Source organism: Falco biarmicus, chromosome Z (assembly GCF_023638135.1).
Source record: "Falco biarmicus isolate bFalBia1 chromosome Z, bFalBia1.pri, whole genome shotgun sequence".
Lineage (NCBI taxonomy): Eukaryota > Metazoa > Chordata > Aves > Falconiformes > Falconidae > Falco > Falco biarmicus.
The window spans coordinates 80,927,730-80,949,513 of record NC_079311.1 but is presented as its reverse complement, the minus strand read 5'-3'; the positions used below and the strand labels follow the sequence as shown (position 1 = coordinate 80,949,513).

The window sequence follows — 21,784 nt, the reverse complement described above, 5'->3', positions numbered from 1 at the left end:
GTCAGTGCTGAATATGGCATCATTTGACCCATCATGTGCCTGCTGCTAAAGAAAATTCGGTGTCTGACAAAAGAATCGCTAGATGTGGAGGAGGAACATGGCACTTTTTTTGTGAGCTTTTTGAATAAATCTGCTTGAAAACTTTTTTAGACAAGTTCTGTTTTTGTCTTACCGCCTTTGTCTGACTCGCACGCCCAACCGTATGCTAATATTGCAGCAGATGATTGGGTAGCATCTGGCATCACCGTCTATCTCTTTGCATCTGCCTTTTCTTTCTTCGATGCTGCCTCGTGAAGCCTGTCTGAAAGATTGCGCTTGAGTCTACAATTTAAATCCTGTTTTCTGGATGGGTCCTGCTTTTCTGCAGATTGCTAAACTGAACTGCCTGCATAGGATTATTGTTTCCAGAATTAAATGCCAGACTTTTCTCAAGCCAGACAGTCACTGCTGACTGTGTTGGAATATATTTAATGTAGAAGGTCCAAGTAACTTCAGCTGTTTGCTCAGAATGGCCTGTTTTAAAAACACTTGAGTTTAGCCGCGTGTTTGTCCCATCAGAATGTAGGGGTGTTGGTGTTTTATATAATACGGATCCTTAGTTAAACTATGAAAACATAGGGGAGAATGCAGCAAGTTCTAGTATTTCCAGGTTTTAGTTTTGGCTTTGCAAAGAATGGTATGTAACCTCATTAAATTCATTAAAGTGCCATAGTTAACTGACTAAAACCCTGAGGTTTATGGTTTTTTATGATTTCTTAAGGCTAGAAAAAAATGCCAAAAGGCATTGGACAAAGCTTCATTTACTGTGATGGTCTAAATAATAATAATGGTAATTAAGAACAACTTTTGCAAGATTAATACATGTTGCAATCTACCTTATTTGCATTTTGAAACTCACTTGTTTCAGGACAGCTTTATGGTATTTAAACATATCATGCTTTAGGAAGATGTGATCCAGCATAGTTTCTGGTAGGGTGGTTTTTGCTCCCCTTCACATATATCCATGAGTTTTCTCACCTTTATGATTATCATTAAAAAGCTATTAAAAGAGGGGTGTGGTAGAAATACTTCATGTATACTGTACTAGATCAAAACACAGCTTTTGAGGTTAGCCCCTTCTGTGTAATGATCTGAGCCTTCATCCTTCAGATTTTGCCGCTGCTGTTGCCCGAAACCCTGTTAAGAAACTCTTTAACACAGTTTTTGTTGAAGATGCAAGACTGTAATCTGCTCATCACTGACTCTAGAATTCTGTCTTTTTAATGTGGGAAAGTGGTAGGAATAAACGTTTCAAATTTTAGGACGCCTTCCAGCATGGTTAGCAGTGATGCAGATCATCTGCCAAACAACCGCAAAATTGAAACTCAGAACTTACCAGGCAACTCATAGCTTAGAGTTTGTTGGTTTCACTATGATTACAGGTTTGGAAAAAGTAGTCATTTATATCTAGAGGAATAACTTCTGTTCAGCAACAGGACTACTTCTGCACAACCAAAGTAAAACAAGTAAAAAAAAATAATTTGTGGCTGCAGGCAGGACTGGCATAGGAAATTTATCTTTCTCCCCCCCCCTTTTCATTCTGTTATAGCTATGAGGCAGATTTCAGCACTGCTATATTTAAAACAAATGAAAATCTGTTTTGATCCAGTAAGTAGAGCAGGCCAAATACATTCAAAGGAGTTATGTCACTCTAGTTCTGCTGGAAGAAAAAAAAAAAAGGGAAAAAATGTTAACAAATGCTATGTTGTTAAAATACGTAGTTGGGTACAAAGCGGGTTTTGGTTTGTGTGCCTTATACAGACTAATATTCCTTAAAAGCCTACAGAGTCAGGGTTTGGCATGACCGTTTAAAGAATAATGCCACACTTTTTTGGCAACTTTAGGACAATGACAAAAAAGTACATTGCATTTTAAGTTTATATGTCTTCAGAATAATTGGCTTAAACTTCTGGTTGCTTAATTTTGTACAGACAGTCAGAAGAAATAGATTTCTGTGTGTGTCTTACTTTGAGGATAGTAGGCTTGCGCAGAGGTCTGGCTCGGCTTGCAGAATCCTTGTTAATTGTGATGGAGAAAAATTAATTATTCTGGAGCTGAGTTTAGGGGAGGAAATAATCACTGTCTTTAGTGACATAAACTTGTTTGAACTAGGGAATAGTGCATTAAAAATCATGATACTGAATGTAGGACAAATGCAAATACCAGCACAACATTCTCAGAATAAATACTTGGATGAGACCTTAATCCACACATCAGGTAACTTCCCAGAGGGTTTTACTGGCAATCGGTTTGATGTGCAGTGCCTGTAGCTTGAGCACGTACTGTCATAAATACATATGTTCTGTCTCAAGAGCAATGGCTATTCAGAGCGACAATGATATGGATTAAAATCAAGAAGATTACAATGGTGCCAAAATGAAACAGTGTTCTTTTGAATCAGTTTGAGATACGTAGCAGCTCCGAGGAATATACGTGACCTTTTCTAGTTTAAAGAAGGCAGGAGTTCTCTTAATGACCATCTTGTCCATACTGTAAATTTAGTGAGCGCTCAACTTACAGCAGAGGCGAGCTGAAAGGCAATTTTTGTTGATCCTCAAGAATAGTAAGTCCTCATTCTGAGTGACTTGTCTGTCTTTGCTGCAAAGTCCAATGTCTTCCCCATATCTGCAGAGTGATAATCTGAGAGTATTCTTTCACTTTGTTTACAGACAGGAGATTACATTTAAAGCTATACATCTGATTTTTCTTTTAAGTCAATATGCTGTGCTTGTGATCCATGTCTCCACTTTGTCCTAACTGTTGTTTCATTGTAATCAAAGTTTTCTGAGAAACTGTACCTGTACAAAGAGCCTCTTTGAAGTGACTCCCCTACTATTTGTGTAAGCCCTAATACTGTACAAAATTGGCATCATAATTTTTTTTAAAGTATTATTTCTTCAGCATGTGATGAGGTAGGGGGTGCTGCTGTCCTGCCAAAAGACTAAGTCATGCTTCCAAAGTCCTGCAAAAGTCTGAGTAAACTAGGAACTTTGAACACGGGTATCTCAGCTATTGTTTTCTTTACCCCTTCTTTTTGTTGGTAAAATCCCTTTAGTGTATATAACCCACTAGAGTGTTTACCTGTTGAAAAATGTTTCTTAAACTCTGGCATGAAATTACTTCTTTCACAGCAGCAGCAAGTTAATATTCTGTTTTGATGCATTTGTTCTTCGTGGGAAAAAAGCAAGGGAGAACTAGTCTACTTTTTTTCTAGTCAAGATTAAAAAAGCCAAGTAGTTGACACCATGTTCACTGGATTCTAATAGACTGTTAAGTTTAACTACAAAAGCTTTTCCAGTATAGGTCTCCCCATAGGGCAAACAGACATCCTTTTGAAGTTTGTTTTGTGGTTTGACAGTAAGATAAATGCAGGAGAGTTTCCAATGACAGTAGGATTAGGTTAATTCTGTGCTGCCTTCTTTTTTTTTTTGGGTGCCCCCCTTGGTCTTTTTTTTTTTTATTATTATTTTTTCTGGGAGACCTTTACTTTGTCTTTGAAAGCGAGCAAGTCATGACTTCCTGAGCGATGCTGAGTTGTGCTTATGTTATACATAAGCTTACTGATTTTTTGTTTCCAAAGGTAATTAGAGCATAGAAAAAGTCCTGATAGTGAGGTCTACGTTTTGAGATTGTACTTCACCTTCTGTGCAAGAAAAAAACTGCTGCCATTAGCTGCATGTTAATCTCTTAGTGCTGCTCCTATTCTTTCTTTTTTCTGCAGTGCACCCAGCTCAGGGGCTGGCATTCAGTGAGGAGAATTTGCTGTTGCCATCTTGTTATTCTCATCCCTTCTGAATGGCTGCATCATTTCTCCTTCACTGCTGAAAACTGTACTGTTTTTCTAAATTTAAGTGAAAACCAATACAAGGGTAATGGTAATAACAAACAAGTTAGCCCAGGTTTTCTTGGATGGGTTTTCTCTTACCATCATTTGCTTTTAGTTTGAGTATTTTGGCTGCCTTTTGTTTTGCCTGTTGGAAGGAGAATGTAAAAAGGAAGTTTTAAGTGGAACAGGTGTTATTTTTTATCTCCATGGCTCAATTACCTGCACTGATTCTGAAAAAGCATGGTAACAGTCTCCCCTACTTCAGTTCAGGGCAGCATCCGGCGTGCTGGTTTAACCATGCTGCCTAATAGGGTCTTAGTATGTAAAATAAATCTATTTTCTTTATAGGGTGAATTTGTCCCTGTGCTGAATGATAATAATGATTATTACAAAGTCACAGTAGTAACTGACTTCATTTTACAAGGGCACAATGAATCAGTCCTCTGTCCCAGCAAAGGAGCTGGTCAGGTTGTTTAGGAAACAGAAATAGATTCTGATAAATGAATCCAAAATATTTCCTTAAATGGAAGAGTAAATGACAATCTAGAAATTAACCATTTATGGTTGGTTGGTGTCAATTGTTGTTGGTGATTTAGTGTGATAGTATAAACCGCAAGTAGTATTGTGTAAAAATTGTATTTTTGCAAGTGAAATTAGATCCCAAATGCTGAACTCCTTTGAACACATGAAAATGTATTATGTTATGCCATTCATGCAGTGATTTCTTCACCGAATCTTCAAACGTCTTAGAGCTTGTGTTTGAGTATTTGCAGAAGAATCTTTGAGGAAAGAGATCTCCAACAACTGCAGAGCAGTTTTGATATCCTGATGAAATCTGTCATGTTCCCTTATAGGTCACCTGCCTAGGAGGTTTTGTCAGCAGCTGTCCAGTGTTAGGTTCCCCTGAACATAAGATCAAACAACTAATTTTATTGTGGAATTTCTGTGGTTGTATTTACTATTACACTGTGAAATGCTCAAATATATTTTCAACCTCCCTGCCTTCCTGGGCTTCATTCCCAACCTATGGAGGGGATTGACTGGTAGAAATCCTTTGCCTAGGTAGCCAAATGAAGATGTCTTTAATCTGCTCTGCCTTTTCAAAAGTGTTCAGCATTTTTGTTCCCGTTCATGGGTGTGTGGCAGTTCAGCCCTCCCCTAGGTCAGACTACAGCCTGCCAGGTGCGATCCGAGAAACCAGGATCTGTGCAACTGTTGGCCACCTTGGGGTAGGTGGCACAACTGATTTGTTTAGACTGACCCTGCAGTGCTGAAGTAGAGGTGTAAACACTAAAGTGAATGAATTGTAGTTTTAATAACCATGAAATCACACTTTCTCTTTCTTCAGTTTCTTATCATTTTAGCCACTGCTGCAAAACTGTAAAGCTAGAGCTGCTTTGAAAAGCAAGACATTTTAAACTTGGGTGGAGACAGCATGTTTTCCCTGTTATCATCTGCTGTTGGAGCATCTAGCTTGCTATGGTTGAAATTTTCCTCTAAAATCTGTTTGATGGGGAAGGCCAGCAAGCAAAAGCTCAACATAAACAAAGAAAAAGAAGATAGCTTGCCAGCGTTTTTTTGAAAGCAACCAAACCCAGAAATGTCTGCCAACAAGGTTATTGTTTTAATAAGCCACACTACTATTTTGCCTGTAAACTTGCTGCGCGTTTTGAACTGGGGAGGGGGCCAGATAGGCTAGTATCAAGTAGGTTTTACTGTATGATAAAATTCAAGGTAACTTCCTTGTATGTTAATTAGCTTGCTCTGCTGCTTCACAGGAAAGATCTGGAAAGTGTCTTTTTTAATAACGTTCCTTGCAAGTTCATTACATGACATAATCATCCTCAGCCTACTACGAACTTCATTTTGTATATATGTGAATTTGCACAAGCACATAGCTAGAGGTGAAGGGTTGTGTTCTTCATTTAGTCTTGTATAAAGCGATTTAAGCCTTGATAGTGTCATTGAAATAATAGTTTTCAGAGGTTGTTGCGCATCACCTCTTTTGAGGAGTGCTGGTTTTTGTTAATTGGTTATGTTAATAAACATCGTACAGTGTTTAATTTGACAGGATAAAGTTTTAAGTGCTGGTACACACGTAGAACTAAGTCTCTCAGGTGCACTAAATATAATATCTCTGATGGATCCCCCCACCCTGAAACTTCTACTGAAAGCTAATAAAAATTTTAAAAGCCTATAGAAAGTTTACTGTCTTTAGATAAGACTAAATATTTGTAACTTTTTTGGTTAGTGCTTATAAAAATAAAAATCTTACAACAATCTTATTGTTGAAAATCTATGTGGAGATCTTGCTGTGTAATCTCACATTGATCTTGCAATTCTAAATTGTCTCAATGTTGGGGCACGCTGCAATTTAGTTGGACCAGAGGCTTTGCTCTGTCACATCATCCAGAGAACCTTCTCAGAGAGAAGAAAGCTTCATACCTCTCCTTCTGCCTTTCTATTCTACTCAAAACTAAGTTTGAACTTAATCTTGGTTTTAACAACTTTAGGGGGGGGAAAAAAATATGCTGTTTCTTAGTTTCAACCAAAATATGTAAGTAGCAGGCTTTTAGGTAGACATAGTGTTTTAAATAGGTTCTATAACCTCACTCTTTTCCATTAGTGCATACTAATTATTTAATAGATGCTCAAATAAAGCCTCTGCAAATAGGCCTTTTATTTGACTTTTACCTCATGGAGCTTTCTCTGCAGGTAAGAGAAAGCTTTGCAGCAGGAGCACCTTGGAGACCGAAGATAATCTGGGAATAATTCAGAAATGAAGGCATTACTTTAGTGGTTTGACAGCCTGCACTTTCAAAGTAGAAAATGGTAACAGCTACAAGAGTGTTAGTGAAAAAATGAATATATGTGAAAACTAATATAAGTGGGGTGGAAATACAGTTCTGAGTTTATTCAAATCCTTCCAGCTCATGTATTCATGCCCCTTTTAGAACAGGATGAAGGTCTGACATACGAAACGAGTCTGGATGACATTAGAAAAAATTGCAGCCTTGAAACTGAACAGAAGGCTGGTGGGTATTTTGTTTGCCAGCTACCAAGGCTGAACCAGAAGGCTTACAAAGCATGTACTTTCTCCAGTGTTTTGACATCATATGAACTTGTTGAAACTCTGAAATGAAGAACAATTAAGGATAGGGGCTTTTGTGAAATATGGAATCAAATGAAATGTAGTTTCATAGCAGAATTGACTAGGTTTTAGAGTTTGTGCTGAAATAATGTTTTGCAGTAAGCAGAAGGAATGCTACTCAGTCTGTTGGACTTCAGTGAACTTCACTTTCAATAATTTGTCATTAGATTTCCTTGAAGCTGGAGAACGGAGAATACTACAGGTTTTGTATAATGGTTAAGGTATGGGGTGAAGAGGAGACAACAGTACCTTATGGTAAAACAAGGGCTTCTTGGGTGTTGTAAGCTACTAGTGGAGTTCTTGGAACCAGTCTGTTCTTAGTATCTTGGATGCACAAATGATGTGTGCTGTGTATACATCGTGAGCAAATTTCATACCTGGGACATCATCAGAACAAGTGAGAATCAGAAAATAATCAGGAGAAATTGAATGACTTTAAAGATAAGGGCATGATTTAGGATGGAAATAATAAGGAACAGAAAACTATGCATTTAAGGACTAAGAAAAACAATTGCTGTTTTTTCTCCGAGAGCGCAGCTGGGTGGTTCTCAACTTGGAAAAGATGGACTGACAATATGAATGTAGTGGGATGCAAAGGAGTAACATACTTCTGCAGAGACAGGGAGCTGCTGTGGTCACTGATTGCTGACTGGAGGCAGCAACATCTGGGGAAGGAGTAGGACAATGAGAATGAATGGTGGAATATGGGAAATGTAAAAAAAGTCCACAATAAGTACTTGACTGAAGTGGCAACCAAAGCTAAGGCGGGCAGATTGCTCTCTGCCTGCCTTTTTGTTTGCTCTTGTTATGTCAGGTCAAGGACAGACAGAACAAGTCTATCATCCCTCACACTGGTGTGGGAAAACACAGAACCAAAAGCTATAGGACAGGATAAAAAAAATGCCCATTTTCAGTTGCTTCTTTTTTGTCTTGGATTATTTTTTAATTGGCATATTTTTGTTTTTTAATCTCAGCACAAAAAGGCAGTTTTTCTTAACACTGAGATTAAAGTGAATCTAGGTATTTTGCTAATGGATTGCAGTCTGTCCCTGCTAAGAGTTTCACTGTTAACTTAGGTGGTAGATTTTGTGCTGTGGTTTGGAATAGCCTTTAATACCGCCTTACTGATGATCTGTGCAGATGCCAGTATGGAATATTGGGTCATATACTTTGATTTGCTTTTGGATGACTGAACAAACCAACCAACCAACCAAGACCTGTGAAACGTTAGATTTGTAAATAAGAGTGTTGGATGCATTTATAAAATTTGCTTTTATTTGTGAAATCTGTTTTCAGAGTTCTACAGGAAGAATTTTTAGTGAAGCTAGGCTGATAACAGCTCACTGCTGAAATTCTGAATTTCTTTGAGGTGTATGTGAAGCATTTATGTCCAAGGAATCTGAAGAGGAAAGCTAGTAAAAAGAGTGCTGTATTGATGACAGAGTCTGTTAGCTTCTTACACAACAACAGAAGGTGGTGATATGGGAAAAATGAAAGCATGTTTCATCTTTGGTACCAAAATTAGGATATAATAGAAGAAGATGTAGGATGGCAAATTTCTATGTGCTTTTAGTAGTTACTTAGTTATGAGCTAAAATGACTGTGTGTACAGGTTTTAATTACAAAAAAAAAAAAAAAGAACACTAACACCAGCTTCAGGGTTTGCTTATAGTCATTGTTTTCTCCTTTTCATTCAGTGTTTTATGTTCATTGGGAAAGCAATTCGTAACAGGAGGCTTTATTCAGTAAATTCAGCCCTTCCAGTCTGTTGGGAAACCGGGATGTTTAGCTAGGCAGCCAGCAATTCTTGTCAGGGTTTTATCCTGATCTTTTCTTATAGGTGCCTGAATAGGAGTGAAAGGCAATGGGTCAGATTATTTTAATAGCAAACTTCCTTGCCCCACAAAAACCTTTCTCTGTCTCTGACCTTCAGCACAGAATTTTTTCTACTGTTAACAAGCCAGGGTGTTAATCTGCACTATCTGAAATAAAACTGGTGTTTTGTTTAGTTTGGTTTATAGCATAGCTTCAATTCTTGGTTTATGAGAAGTAGAAAAGAGGTTTGTCGTGGGGTGTGGGTGTCCATATGTGTGGTGGGGTGTTTTGTTTTTTTTTCCCTCCCACACCCATCCTCGAGGAGGTTAGCTTCAGATTGTGATCTGTTTTAAGTCTTTTTCTCCCACTCTTTACCGCTTGTTAATTATGTCTTTCCATATTTCTGGATTCATTTTAATGACTTTGAAAAATGTTTGGCTTCATTAGCTATTTTTTCCCAGAATTCAGTACATATTTTTCAGTGGGGAAGTTCTTGCCTCAAGGCATTTTGAAGTTTAAAAAACAAAACAAAACAAAACAAAAAAACCCAAAAGACCCAAAACCCCCCACCCCCACCCCCCCCTTTGAAAAGTGAAGAAGACAAAAAAAATCTTGTAGTTTTCTGCAGAAAGGAAGTAGCGTGAAAATTCTCTGAGCTCGGTTAAGCTTTTTGGTTTCAGTAGTTGGGAGGATTTTGACACTTGGCTTGATTCATTGGGTCGAGATTTGCATTAGACCAAGGGACTGTTGACATCACATGAGGGGTGTTAAGCCATTTTCACAGCTCTCTCTACTGAGTCGCTATTGCAAACTGGTGTTGTAGTTTGAGTTTTACAGAGCAGTTCTTGATGGTTGATTTTCTGCTGAGCTTGTAAGTCTGGGGACAGCACACCGTTGGCCCTTACCGTGAAATGAATTATGTAGTGTCTTGTCAGTAAGGTGCTTCTTAGCAATGCCTTGCAGACAGGGCATGCAGACTAGTTAGCAAGTGTCCAGTGAAGTCGGTGAAAATACGCATGGATAAAATGTGTATTTAGCACAGGCAGTGTGCATGATGTATGTGACTGTGTTCGGAATGCTTGAAAATGAGGTAGAGTTGAGAGGATAGAAGGTTCTGTGATTTAAAGACTGGTAGATTTAGCACTTCCTTATGGGAAATGGGATGTTTGTTGATGTTACTCAGAAACATCAGCTGGGACTTTGGGGTAGAAATAATTCCGTAATTCCAAATGAAGATGATTTAAATAACTTCCCTACCACTTCCATATGATTTCATTGTTATGGTGAGATCTATATGCACAATGGCAGCTTTGGACCTGTTTCATATTCTGCATCATCTTGCTTGCTGCTTGCTTGCTTGTCGCTCGGTTACTTCCCTGGCTTTGCTCACCAGCCGTAGTGACTGAATAGCAATAAGATGTCACATCACCTCCGCTCCTAGTCCTGCGCAGCTGTTTAACGCCTTGCTGTTTGATAGCTGGGAAGGGTTGCTGTTGAGTCGAGGTTGGCCTTAGCTAGCCATCCATTGGAACCTCGCATATGGGCTTTACATTTATGCAGAGAGGGTCCTGCACTTGGCCACAGTCTGACATTTGTGCTGCTTAGGCTGGAGTTTGGTTTAGCTGTACTGCTAAGCCAGCTTCCCAAGGTGTAGTGTATCCTAGTGTCCCACAGCCTGACATATAAATCAAACCCTGTGCCAGGGATGGGAGCGGATACGCAGAGGTTGGACAGGTATGCTGTCACTAACCGACACAGCAATGAATGTGCCACATGGAATAAAGATAATGGAAACTTTTTAGATATTTAACAAGGCATAGAACCTGTTATAAGAAGTCAAGGTTGTATCCTCTTGTACAACAAAACATACTAAAGTGTTTTCTTCTTTTTAGTCCAAGTGGTAAGAAGTTCAGAAGCAAGCCTCAGTTGGCAAGATACCTGGGAAACACTGTTGATCTCAGCAGTTTTGACTTCAGAACGGGAAAGATGATGCCCAGTAAATTGCAGAAGAACAAACAGAGACTAAGGAATGATTCTCTCAATCAAAATAAGGTTTGTTAGTAAATACTGTGTTTAAGGATATCCTAAGAATTTCCTTTCCTGTAGTTCATTTAGCAATTTATTTTTTTTTCTGCTTAAAGCAGTCTGCTTCTAAGATGTACATGTATGTTTAATTTTTAGTAGTGGTAGAGATGTAACTGTAAATAGATGGAATACTCTGCTACTACCGAGAAAAATACCAAGGTGAGGTTAAGTATGAATCAAAAGTTCGAGTAATTCAGGAGTTGGCTTGGGACTAAGAACCTCAGTGCTAGTCATCTACCTGAATGATGTTCTTCTAAATGGGAAAAGTTAGGACTGTTGACGCCAAGAGATTCTCCTGTGCAAGGCTTCAAATTGTTATGTTCATCTTCCTGTTCTGAGATGAAATAGTTCACATTTTTAATGTGTGCAGTATGTGCCAGGAAGCTTGTTTCTGAGGCAGATGCGTTTATCTGTACAAGTCTGGATGGCTGTGTACAGCTATGTGGCTTAACGAGGCCGGGTGTTTTTCTGTTTAAGATTAGGCCTTTCTCAATTGATCTGATTGTTCTCTTATTGTCTATTTATTTTTAAACAACAATGTATCCTTTTGAATACTGAAGAAAATGTGTATAACATTAAAAATAAAAGGCTGAAGCATGCAGGAGTGAAATAAGTGATGTAGCACATAGGAGGATGACCAGTTTAGCTGACTCTCAGATATAATATGTTTCTGGGCAAACTTTAGAAACCTTATATGACAGTTTGAAAGGACTTCTGTAACAACCTGCAATGTTTTCTTTTTAAAGTATTCTATTTTTCAGGATTTCTTAACTTACAGTAGTGTATGAAATGACCTAATAAGTTATAGGTATGTCTTGTGCACTGATGTGTTTTTGTCATCTGCCATTTGTAATGCGTGAACCACACATTTCATGCTGGTTTCTTTTTATTTAAAGCATGTGTTCAAATTATTTACTATTTTCTTACCACAGACATGAGGCTTTCAAATAATTTAACAATTAGGGGTAGTCCAAGGAAAGGTTTTGATTATGCTTTTTGCATGAGCAGAAACTAGAAGATTTGGTATATAAAATCTAGATGAGTCCGTGCTTACTTTGTATTTCTATGATCTGAGATTACTTGAATGTTGCTGACAGTAGCTCTGTTACATACAAAATTAGGAAAGGGTTTTTTTGGGGGGTGGGGGTTTTTTTTGCGGGTAAATAACATTTATTATTTCTTAAGTGACTGAATCTGTAACTCATGAGCTTTCAGGAATTTCTGCAGTATTCCTGTGATAGTTAAAAATGAAGATAAACATTTTCCTGGAGTTTGGTTTTTTTTTTTCCACAAGACACTGAAAGAGTTTGGTTGGAGTTGTCTTCCAGTCCACCTTGCAGCTGTGCTGCTGGGGGGCCATAAAAGACAGACTTGCATAGGCAAGTTTGTGTATAAACTTGCTCCTGTTTTATAGGTTGTTTGGTTTTGTGCAAACAATTTACCACAAATGTTTCTAAATCCTTTGGCTTCTCATATGTTTCAAGAGGGAACATCAAAATACACTTGAGTCTTCTTACTGGGACGTGTCTAGGCAGTTAGATTTATGTAGCTGGTGGATGGAATTGCTGTCTTGCCATACTTGTAACTTTTGAGATTCTCATGTAATTGGAGCAGATTACAACTCAATGTCAAGATTGACATACTAATGCTACCTGGCTTCAAGTGGAACTGCGGATAATATATGCTAATGAATGCTTTCCATTTTGTGATGTTAAATGTACAGCAGTGTAAATGACACGGAAATACACTTCTAGCAAAATACTTCTCTCCAATCTTAGCACTGCGCATTCATACTGACCGTTCAGTATTGGCAATAAAGGCATATGTTTGATAGGTTTGTTTACGGTAAAGCTGCAGGAGGAGTTTTGCTTCAACCTATATTAATCTTGCCATTGTTTTCTGTGTATCCATTTTTACATTTCACTTGCAAATTAAGTTACTTTATTTATTTGCAGTGCTTTTGAAGAGACAGTGAAGTAAGGAATACAATTGAATATGAATCCAGTAGACACAGCATACTGCAGTGCTTATAAAAATATGCTTATCAATTCTTCATTTTGTAAAGAAAACATAATAGTACTGGTTAAACATGCTGTCTGGTTATAAGTGACTTCTTAGATTAAAGGATTTGAAAGGCTTGAAAATCCTCTGCTGAGTTTTTAAAATGTTTTTATGTCCGGGGCATGTTGATGCTTCTGCAAAGACATGTCTTTGGAAAGGTAGTGGGCTGAAATTCTTTTGGAAATCCTTGTTGGACCATAAAATACTCCTACTGAATAAAAATGAGCAGGGAATTGATTTTTCTGCTAGCTAGTACATTACTATAGTTCCCAGAGTAGGAAGAGGTTTTTGTTCTGTGATAGTAGTCAAGCAGCATAGAAGCCCACAGTACAGCTGTGTTTCTGAAGGCCAAAGTGTGCCTAAAACTGAATATTGTGAGCTTAATTGCCATCTCAAGTGAAGTAATCGCTGTCTGACCATTTGAAACGTGTAGGTGGAAAGCTCAAAAGAACTTTCTGTTCTCCAGGAGAGGTGTCGGTTGTAGGGATCTTTGTTACAGTGAAGATGTAGGGATGTGCTGGAAGCTTTTCCTTTGTCACGGATAAATCTTATGTGTGGCTGACTTACGATTTCTTGTGAAAAAGTTTCTCTGAGTATCAGTTGCTTTTTTTCCCTGTATATCCCAAGATCTGCAGGTGCCGGAGATGGGTGAGCTTAGCAAGTTTCTGTGCTAGAGTTTTCTGTTGTTCAAAACTCAGTGACACAAATGAGAGACTGTTTATATAGGATGAGATCAGAAAGCCCAGATGTGACTATGATGAGAGAGGAAATAAAACAGGAAAGTAGTAAGATTATAATTACAGTACTTAGGAATTGCTCTGTTCTTTGTTTAAACAGTTTATCCTGATGACCGTTTTCTAGTATGTAGCCTTGATAAAAAGTATATGGGCCATCTAGCTCTTGAACCTGTATTTCCTGCATCGTTTATAGCTCATCAGGGTTTCGCTTTAATTCTGGGCGCCATATCATTAATGTAGCTGAATTGTCTTGATTTTTCAGACTGCCTGAAGAAATCTCCTTTTTATTTTCTGAGTTTAATGGATTTAATTTTTAACTTCTCTTTAAGGCCCATCACTGGCCATAAGGAGCCTGTAAATATTTTTCTGAACTTGAAATGAAGACCTTGGTTCTAGAAATGTTCGCTTTTCCAGATTTAACCCCCATATGGCAGCTGGCTCTGTAATATTATTGGTTTTGTCAGTTTTAATAGCTATTTTACCACTTATACCGATGCTACTGTGCAGAATGCCCTGGGGCCATGGACTTCAAAGCTACAAATACTTCTTTGAACTTGATGTCACAAGATAAGGGAATGCAAAGCTTGTAGGATAGGCAAGGTCTGTCAGGGTTCTGGTGTGAATTAAATTACGTGGTGTGAGGAAAGTTAATTGTCAAAATACTTTGTGCAAATTGAAGTATGTGTGATTACTGTCTAGCTCTGGTTGGTGATGCTGTGCTCATCAGAGATGCTTTAATTATATATGAAAAAATGTATTATATATGAGAAAGTCTAACATTAGACTTACTATTGTCATCGTCAGGGAGGAAAAAAAATGGAGCCCATAACCAGTATCCACCATGCAAAGCGATGACCACAGTATCGCAAGTATTTTTCTAGCGGACCTGGACTACCTGGGTGAAACATTAGGTGAAGACTGATGTCTAGATTTACTTATAAGTTTAGATTCTCGCTTTTGCTTCGTATAAAAAGATCTTAGGACTTCCGTGCTGATTGAATGGCAATTTCTCTGGTTGGTTAAAACTGTTAAGTGTAATGAGGCAGAACTACTCATGCTCTGTTGCTGTTTGCTCTGGCCACGGAAACCCTGGTTCCAGTTAAAATTCAACAGCGTGTTAGGGATGGAGATCTCTGAAGATACGCTGCTTTTCCCATTCAAAAGCCGTAATGTTGCAAGACACAGAGATTGGTTAGTTTCTGGCTGTAAGTTTATACTAGAAATGATAGATGTCTGAATTTCTGAGGAAAACTTCCATTGGTTTAGCCTTATTATATTTTAATGAGTTAACTGCACTACCTGGAAATTGTGAAGAAAGGGGGCCTATTCTCAAAGCTCTTTTGCAACATAAATGATTCTGTGATTCTGTGATTTAAAGGAGTGGTAAGAATAGAGAGCTGTGATCAGAACTGCTTCCATTGAAAATAATAGATTTCTAGAACTCTTTCAGAATTCACCTGTCTGTTGTTGAATATTCTGGCATATTTCTTCTGTTGATCTGGAAAAGTGTTCTGGCTCTTGTGAGAGGATGAATAAATCAATATTAAGCCAGGATTCCAACATGCTACAGTGTCAACTATAAATGAGTGTCTGAATGGAGTCATACTGTTGAATACCTAAGAATACGCATAGTACTCTTGATAAATCACCACCTTTGCCATCTGCATGAAAAATAGAGGCCTGAAGTTTTAAAACTGTCCCTTCATTTAGATTATATTGAGGTGCCTGGATAAATGTGAAGTGTTTCTATATTGTTTCTTCCTGTCAATTACATTCCTTAGAAATACATGGAGGAATTCCTTATTTTTTTCTGCCAGGCAGGATCTAATAGCACTGTGTCATCCTGGAGAGGCTATAACAAGAGACCTCTCCCTTGCCTGTCCCCCCACCCAGCACATGAATCGAATAGCTGGATAGAAGCACCCAATATAATAACTATTGTAGTGTCTAAGGATGTATTTTGGGATTAAGTGGCTTGCCTATAGAATGGTCTTCATGATGAAAATAACTTTCTGTGGAGTGCAGAGATTATACTCTCATTATTGCTAGTTTATAGATTGTGCACTGTACACATATAGAAAGAATGACTTCATGATCTCTTTCTCATCAGCCATCCGCCTTGCAATTACAGAGGTATGCTAAAATCAGAGTGTTCTGATGGTGAAGGAACTACCTTATCAGATTGCTTTAGCAAAGCTCTAAAAGAGGGATGTGTACTTTTAAAATAAGAATTTAATCTGCAACAGATGCAGTGAAGAGAAGTCTTACTGCTTAACAAACCTAAGCCTGTCGCCATATTTTTAATTTAATTTTGATACAGATCATTACAGAATATCTATAGTCAGTGTTCTAACTTTTGTTGTCTGGAATTCCAGAGTGTTGATCTTAGAAATGAATGCTTTTTGAACAAGCATGTGCTCTTTGGTTCTTAACGTTGTCTGTTTTATGAAGTTGTGTAGTCCAAATTGTATAATCTATGTATGGAGGATATGAATATTGAGATTTAATGCCCATTTCTAAGATCAAGTGGTTGCTTTCTCTCACAAAATTAGGAGTGTAAGTAAATCCTAATGAAAAACTTCTAACATGGATGGAGTCTAATACCAGTGTTCACTGTGTAACTTTTGACCTGTGATCTCACAGCCAATTATGAAATTTCTGAGGTGTGAAATACTGCATAATAACTTACTACTTTTCCTTTTGAATGACTAGCAGTAAACTTATAAAACGCAAAAACTTAACCATTTTTCTATGTCAGAAACTAGATATGGCTATGAATTGTTTTGAAGTGCTTAAGACTGTCCTGCAAAATAGTGAACTTGCTTTTTGGTACACATTAATTAGGAGAGTATTTATCATGGGATATTTATTTTCAGTGTCTCTCTGGTGTCAATATAGTGACATGTCTTCTCAGTCACATTCTTGTATCCTTTGGGGGGAAAAAAAAAATATTTTATTTCAGTTAAGGAAAATATCAGACAAAATTCACAAGCAGAAAAGTCTGGTATTATGTGTTCAAGACTTGGAGGAAATGGGATTACAAACAAAAAGCTGTGAGGTGCTGTTCCTGGGCACAGCACTTCAAACTGGCAGTCTGCTTTTGGATAGAGACAGGTTTAGAAAAGCTGGAATGGTGTAAGGTGATGATCTATCTTCTTTCTTCATCAGTTTTGGGGGTTATGGGAGAATTCTATTCCCCCCCCAAATAATTCTGGGGTTGTTGCTACAAAGAGGGTTTCAGGCACTAGTTTCTCCAAAGGCCTAAGGGTTTGATGTGTGACCAGATATTATTGGTAAAGTTAAGGCAGATGCCTGGGAATCATCAGTTCTCAAACCTGATAAAAACTAGCTTTGTCAAAATGTTTGTTGAAGTTGATACAGTTTTAGTTTTTTTTCCAGAATAAATTGCTGCACTTAATGAGGATTTGTTTGGTGTAGGAATTGCTTAGGAAATTTGTGACCAGGGTTATGTAGGAAGATGCTGTCCTTTAAGACTTGGAACTCTATAAACTGTTAGCTACAAACATATTTGCATGAAGCTTTGGAGATCTCATTTTGACATCTGATTGTGAAGCTGTCTCTTTTCAGAATGTAAGTCAGTTGAACAATTAACATATATATTTTAACAAAAGATGAACTTCCAAGCAGTTTGATTCTTCCCAAGAAGGTGGAAAAGTGTGGAACCAGTTAAGTGTTACTTTTTTTTTTGTTTTTTTTTGTTCTCTTTAAAATGGAGGACTGCAAAGAGTAGTTAAGTGCAGCATTTAAGGGAAATCTTTACTTCAGAAAAAAGCCTCGGTAGAGGAGGGTGAATCCAACATTAGTTTGTGTACTTTTTATGTATAATTTTTCCTAATTCTCTTTTTTTCTTCTTTTTTTTTTTTAACAGGGAAAACCAGACTTAAATACAACTTTACCAATCAGACAAACTGCATCAATTTTCAAACAACCAGTCACCAAAGTTACAAATCATCCTAGTAACAAAGTACGATCTGATCCACAACGAGTGACGGAGCAGCCACGACAGGTAAGAATCATCTATTTCCATTGTTGCTGCTCAGCAAGTTGTGAAACAAGCTGAAAATATGCTTGTTTTTGGCTGTGCTTCAATTACAGATGAGAATTCCAGTCTTGAAGGTTACTTATAGGAGTGTATTTCAAAAAATACAGAAATAACAGTCACATCATATGGAGATTCATACTTCTTAATCCAAAACTTCATTCTTATCTATTTACCACATTCCTCTTGAAATTCAGATCTGTGCTCTATTGTCACAACTGGACATCAATTATTAAAAAAAAAAATTGTTCAGGTGCAGCTTCTTAATAGAAGTTTCAATAAAATACACAGTTCTCATCAAGGCATAATATCTCTTATGTAGAAGAACTTTGCGCAAAATCAATAAAATATTGTATTTTAAATCCCTCTTTTTCACTCTACGACTACTATAAATTCAAACTACGGTAACATCAACTCATCTTACACAAATTCTCCTTTTTAGCTGCTTTTCTTATGTCAATGACAGGTCACCTGTTCACACAGTGCTTTTTTGGTTTTGTATTTTATGGGGAGGAGGGAGCTGAGAAGAAATGAGAATCTAGTTAATGAATGAATAATTGGGTAGATAACGTAGTGTATATTGGACTGAAGTATTCTAAGTCTGACTTATGTCTTTTGAGGCATAGCATGATTACCATCAAATTGAAACACCTTATTCTGTTTTAGGAGTGCAGGGATGAGAAGAAAATGCAGAGGCATGTTCAAATTTTTGTACACTCATATGTCACTAACTTTTAACAACATTTCTTTTGAAACTCAAGCTGTCTCTAATATTGCACTTTCAAACATCTTGAATGCTGTTCTTGTAAGAAATAACATGAGCAATTTAGACTGCATCCTGTAAATTCAGGTGAGAAAGAAAAAGAAGAAATTTCGAGCCGTATTGTATCATCTTGTTGAGAAGTCTTTTAGCAAGATTTGAAGGCCTCAGCTAACCTCACTGTTGGTCCCATGAAGTTCAGCAGGGGCCATGTAAGTGTATCACATTCAGATCTAAAAGATGCATAATTGCATGTGTCTGTTGATTCTCTTCACATTCTTCGGGTTTTCCTGTTGAAGTACTACACTTTGTGTGTCAGGAATTTCCTTTTGGTCATGTCTGCTGAACCAGTAATAATCACCAAAGCATATGAAAATTATGGCACCTTTGTGGCAAGAGAAATGGATGCCTTAGCAATTTATGTCTTGGTGGATTCGAAACCATTTCATGCTTGCCTATTTCCTCCCTGATTTCTTTCTTCCAGAATCTTTTCTTCAAATACGTAGTGACTGAAGTCTTTGGGAATGCATCCCGTATCTTTTGAGAAAGCCTATTCTGCAAATCCTTACCAGATAGTCAATTTTCAAACCTACCCAAGTTAAATCTTTGCTGCCTTAAGATAGGTTCTAATGGATTAAAGTTTAGCAAGATCTTCAAGAAATCATTGTCTGCTGATCACTGTGTCAGCATTCTTTTTCAATCAAACTCCTTTCTCCAAGCTTGCAACAGTGCATCTTCGGAAGAGGACACTTTAATTATTCCACAATCAGTGTGATCAGAGCTAGCATTTCTTCCAAATGAAGTATGGCAATACAGAGTAAGACTATTGTTTAATCTTATATATCCAATAGGAATGCAAATCTTGGTGTGCCTTACTCTTGCTTTTCTTCAAGCTAGATTGCTGCCTTGAGCTGTTTTCTAGTTTGTCATCATTCTGCGTAGTGATGATTGACATAGGTGGGAGATTTGGGAAAGGAGAGAACAGGTTGTTACATTTGTTTTTACATAAAATTTGAGTTGAGTTTTCAGTAAAGTTTTCATTAAAAAATCTGGAACAAAGCAATTTGCCGTAGGTAGTATGCAGTCAGTTACTGGAGAATCTTAAGCAAATTGACAGCTTTCCTAAATAATTTCCATTGATCTGGTTGGTTTCTTTATGCACTGATTTCCGTCATACAATGAACAATATTGGTTTGGTATTAGTAATAACCAAAAGTATGGAGGAACTGCAGATGCTGATCATGTGTGCACCCTTCGTGTATGCATACGTAGATGTGCACACATGCCCATTGTTTGAATATAGCATGCAGTTCATTCCAACGTTGTACTCGCTAGCTGGAGCGTAAATATTAATAATTACGATCTTTGCTCGGTTTTCAAAAAGCAGTGATTTTTTTCTTGATAGGATCTGTTGAGATAAAGTAGAGAAGCCAGGGTGAGGACAGAAGTTGCTGGATAACTTTGTTCTTAATAAAGTCTGCACCATGTGGAGCACCTGTCGCTTGAGATACAACTGTGGGACAAATGCGACCTTGCAAATGTATTTGAATTCTTTTCCCCTCCAGATAAAGCCTCTGTTTTGCTTACATAAATAACCCCTACGTGTGACACTGTCTTCTCCTTCTCTCATACTCAGGTGTGCAAACTTTTCCAAACACAGACTGTAAATATATCAGGGTTGGATATTTGAGTGCTGAAACACCGACTACATGGTCTATTTGTATATAAAGCTTACTCAGTTACCACTTCCTTCCAGTGTTATTCCTCCCTATTTTCTTTAATCCTTGGCCCAGATCCCGTAAGGGATTCTTGCTTCTGTAGATATCCATCTCTGAAAGCTTTATCTGCTTATATCTATTGTATCTCCCTCTTCAAAAGACAGTCTAACCAGAATTCCCTGAAAATTCTCTTTGGCCTGCCTGCTTCTGTGAAGATCAAAATAAATGAGTACTGTAGTTCCTTTGGCAGTCAGTAGTTTTTTACATGACCTGAGAGTGAGAAGACATGCCTGTTGGTGTTGGCAGGGAACATATTTGGCAGCAGCTCTTCTTTAAGCAGTAAACCATGTTGGAGTTCTTGGAAAGACAAACTAATTGCAGCTTGCTTATGGTCTTCGTATAGGTAAATCTGTCATTCAAAGCAACAGGTTGTTGTGGCAGCTGCTGGTTCCGTATATTCAGCATGCTAGTTTGTGGCATATAAGAAGTGTCATGAAGTTGTCCAGGCCTTTTTAAAGCAACAGTTCTGCAAGACAGCATCTTAAAGCTTTCAAAGCCATTCTTAAAGGTTTTGTAGGTTACTGGTTATCAATCAGAGTGGAGAAATTTACCCAAGAAAAAATGGAAACGTTCTGTGAATCCTGGAAGTAGGCTGTGTCAGAGCTTGAGCTGTGAGTGTATGCATGCATGTTCTGAAGAGTCAAGTGGTACTCACTAGACTTCTCTTCACTATCAGCCTTCTTCCTCTGTGTGGCTTTTGTTCAAATACCAGCACCGGTCAATCCACTGAGATTTCACAAAGTCTTCCTGCCTAATCAAATGTTAGGAGTATCTGTAAGTTCCTAAATAGCAAATCTAATAGCCTCAATTGCTGTTTTCTTCAGAGTGCTTTAACATCTCTTTTTGAAGTATCAACATGCACAAAATATTTTGATAAAAAAGTTTTGATAAACCAGTGTAAGAAAAGGAATCCTGAAAGATTGGTAGTGGGCCCTGCAAAGAAAGGAAAACAAAAAGCAACCGAAACCCAACAAACTCCTGTTTCAGCCTCCTCTCCACTGTATATAAGATTTCGATAAGACATGATACATTCTTGATGAATTTCAGGGCGATGGTTTACATTTAAAAAGTCAGATTAGCATTGCTGAAAATGAAACTGGATTTAATGATGACTTAATAAGTCATGTAACTATATCTGTCATCTTCCTCTTAGGTCGTGTTGAGTACTGTCTTAAAATCAGATTGTTTTCTCCTTCCTTCTTATTTCACAAAAAGGCCACTAGATGTAGCAGTTCTTCAGGGCACGTTAATGCTCCACTTGTGCATCTGGATTTGAGTATTCTACTCTCAAGTGTGAAGTGGGTGAATGTGAAGCAGTGGAAGTCCAGAAACTATTATAAGCAGTAAATCTTTTATGTAATCACTTAAACTTGAGTTACTTGCCTGTCAGGTGTTCTTGACAGTATCTAACTGGATGAAATTGAATGGTGCTGCAAATCAGACTTTCTTATGGGTCACTGCCCTTTGTACCC

At 37.7% G+C, this 21,784-nt stretch overlaps 1 protein-coding gene across 1 annotated transcript in view; it reads left to right on the top strand.

The window, feature by feature from the left end:
* The window catches only part of MBD2 (methyl-CpG binding domain protein 2), a 40,521-nt gene that overhangs the window by 1,986 nt on the left and 16,751 nt on the right, over nucleotides 1-21,784 (top strand). The window contains exons 2-3 of the mRNA XM_056323878.1: nucleotides 10,724-10,883; nucleotides 17,604-17,741. Of these exons, the coding sequence (XP_056179853.1) occupies nucleotides 10,724-10,883; nucleotides 17,604-17,741 (298 nt within the window). The remainder of the gene's footprint in view (nucleotides 1-10,723; nucleotides 10,884-17,603; nucleotides 17,742-21,784) is intronic.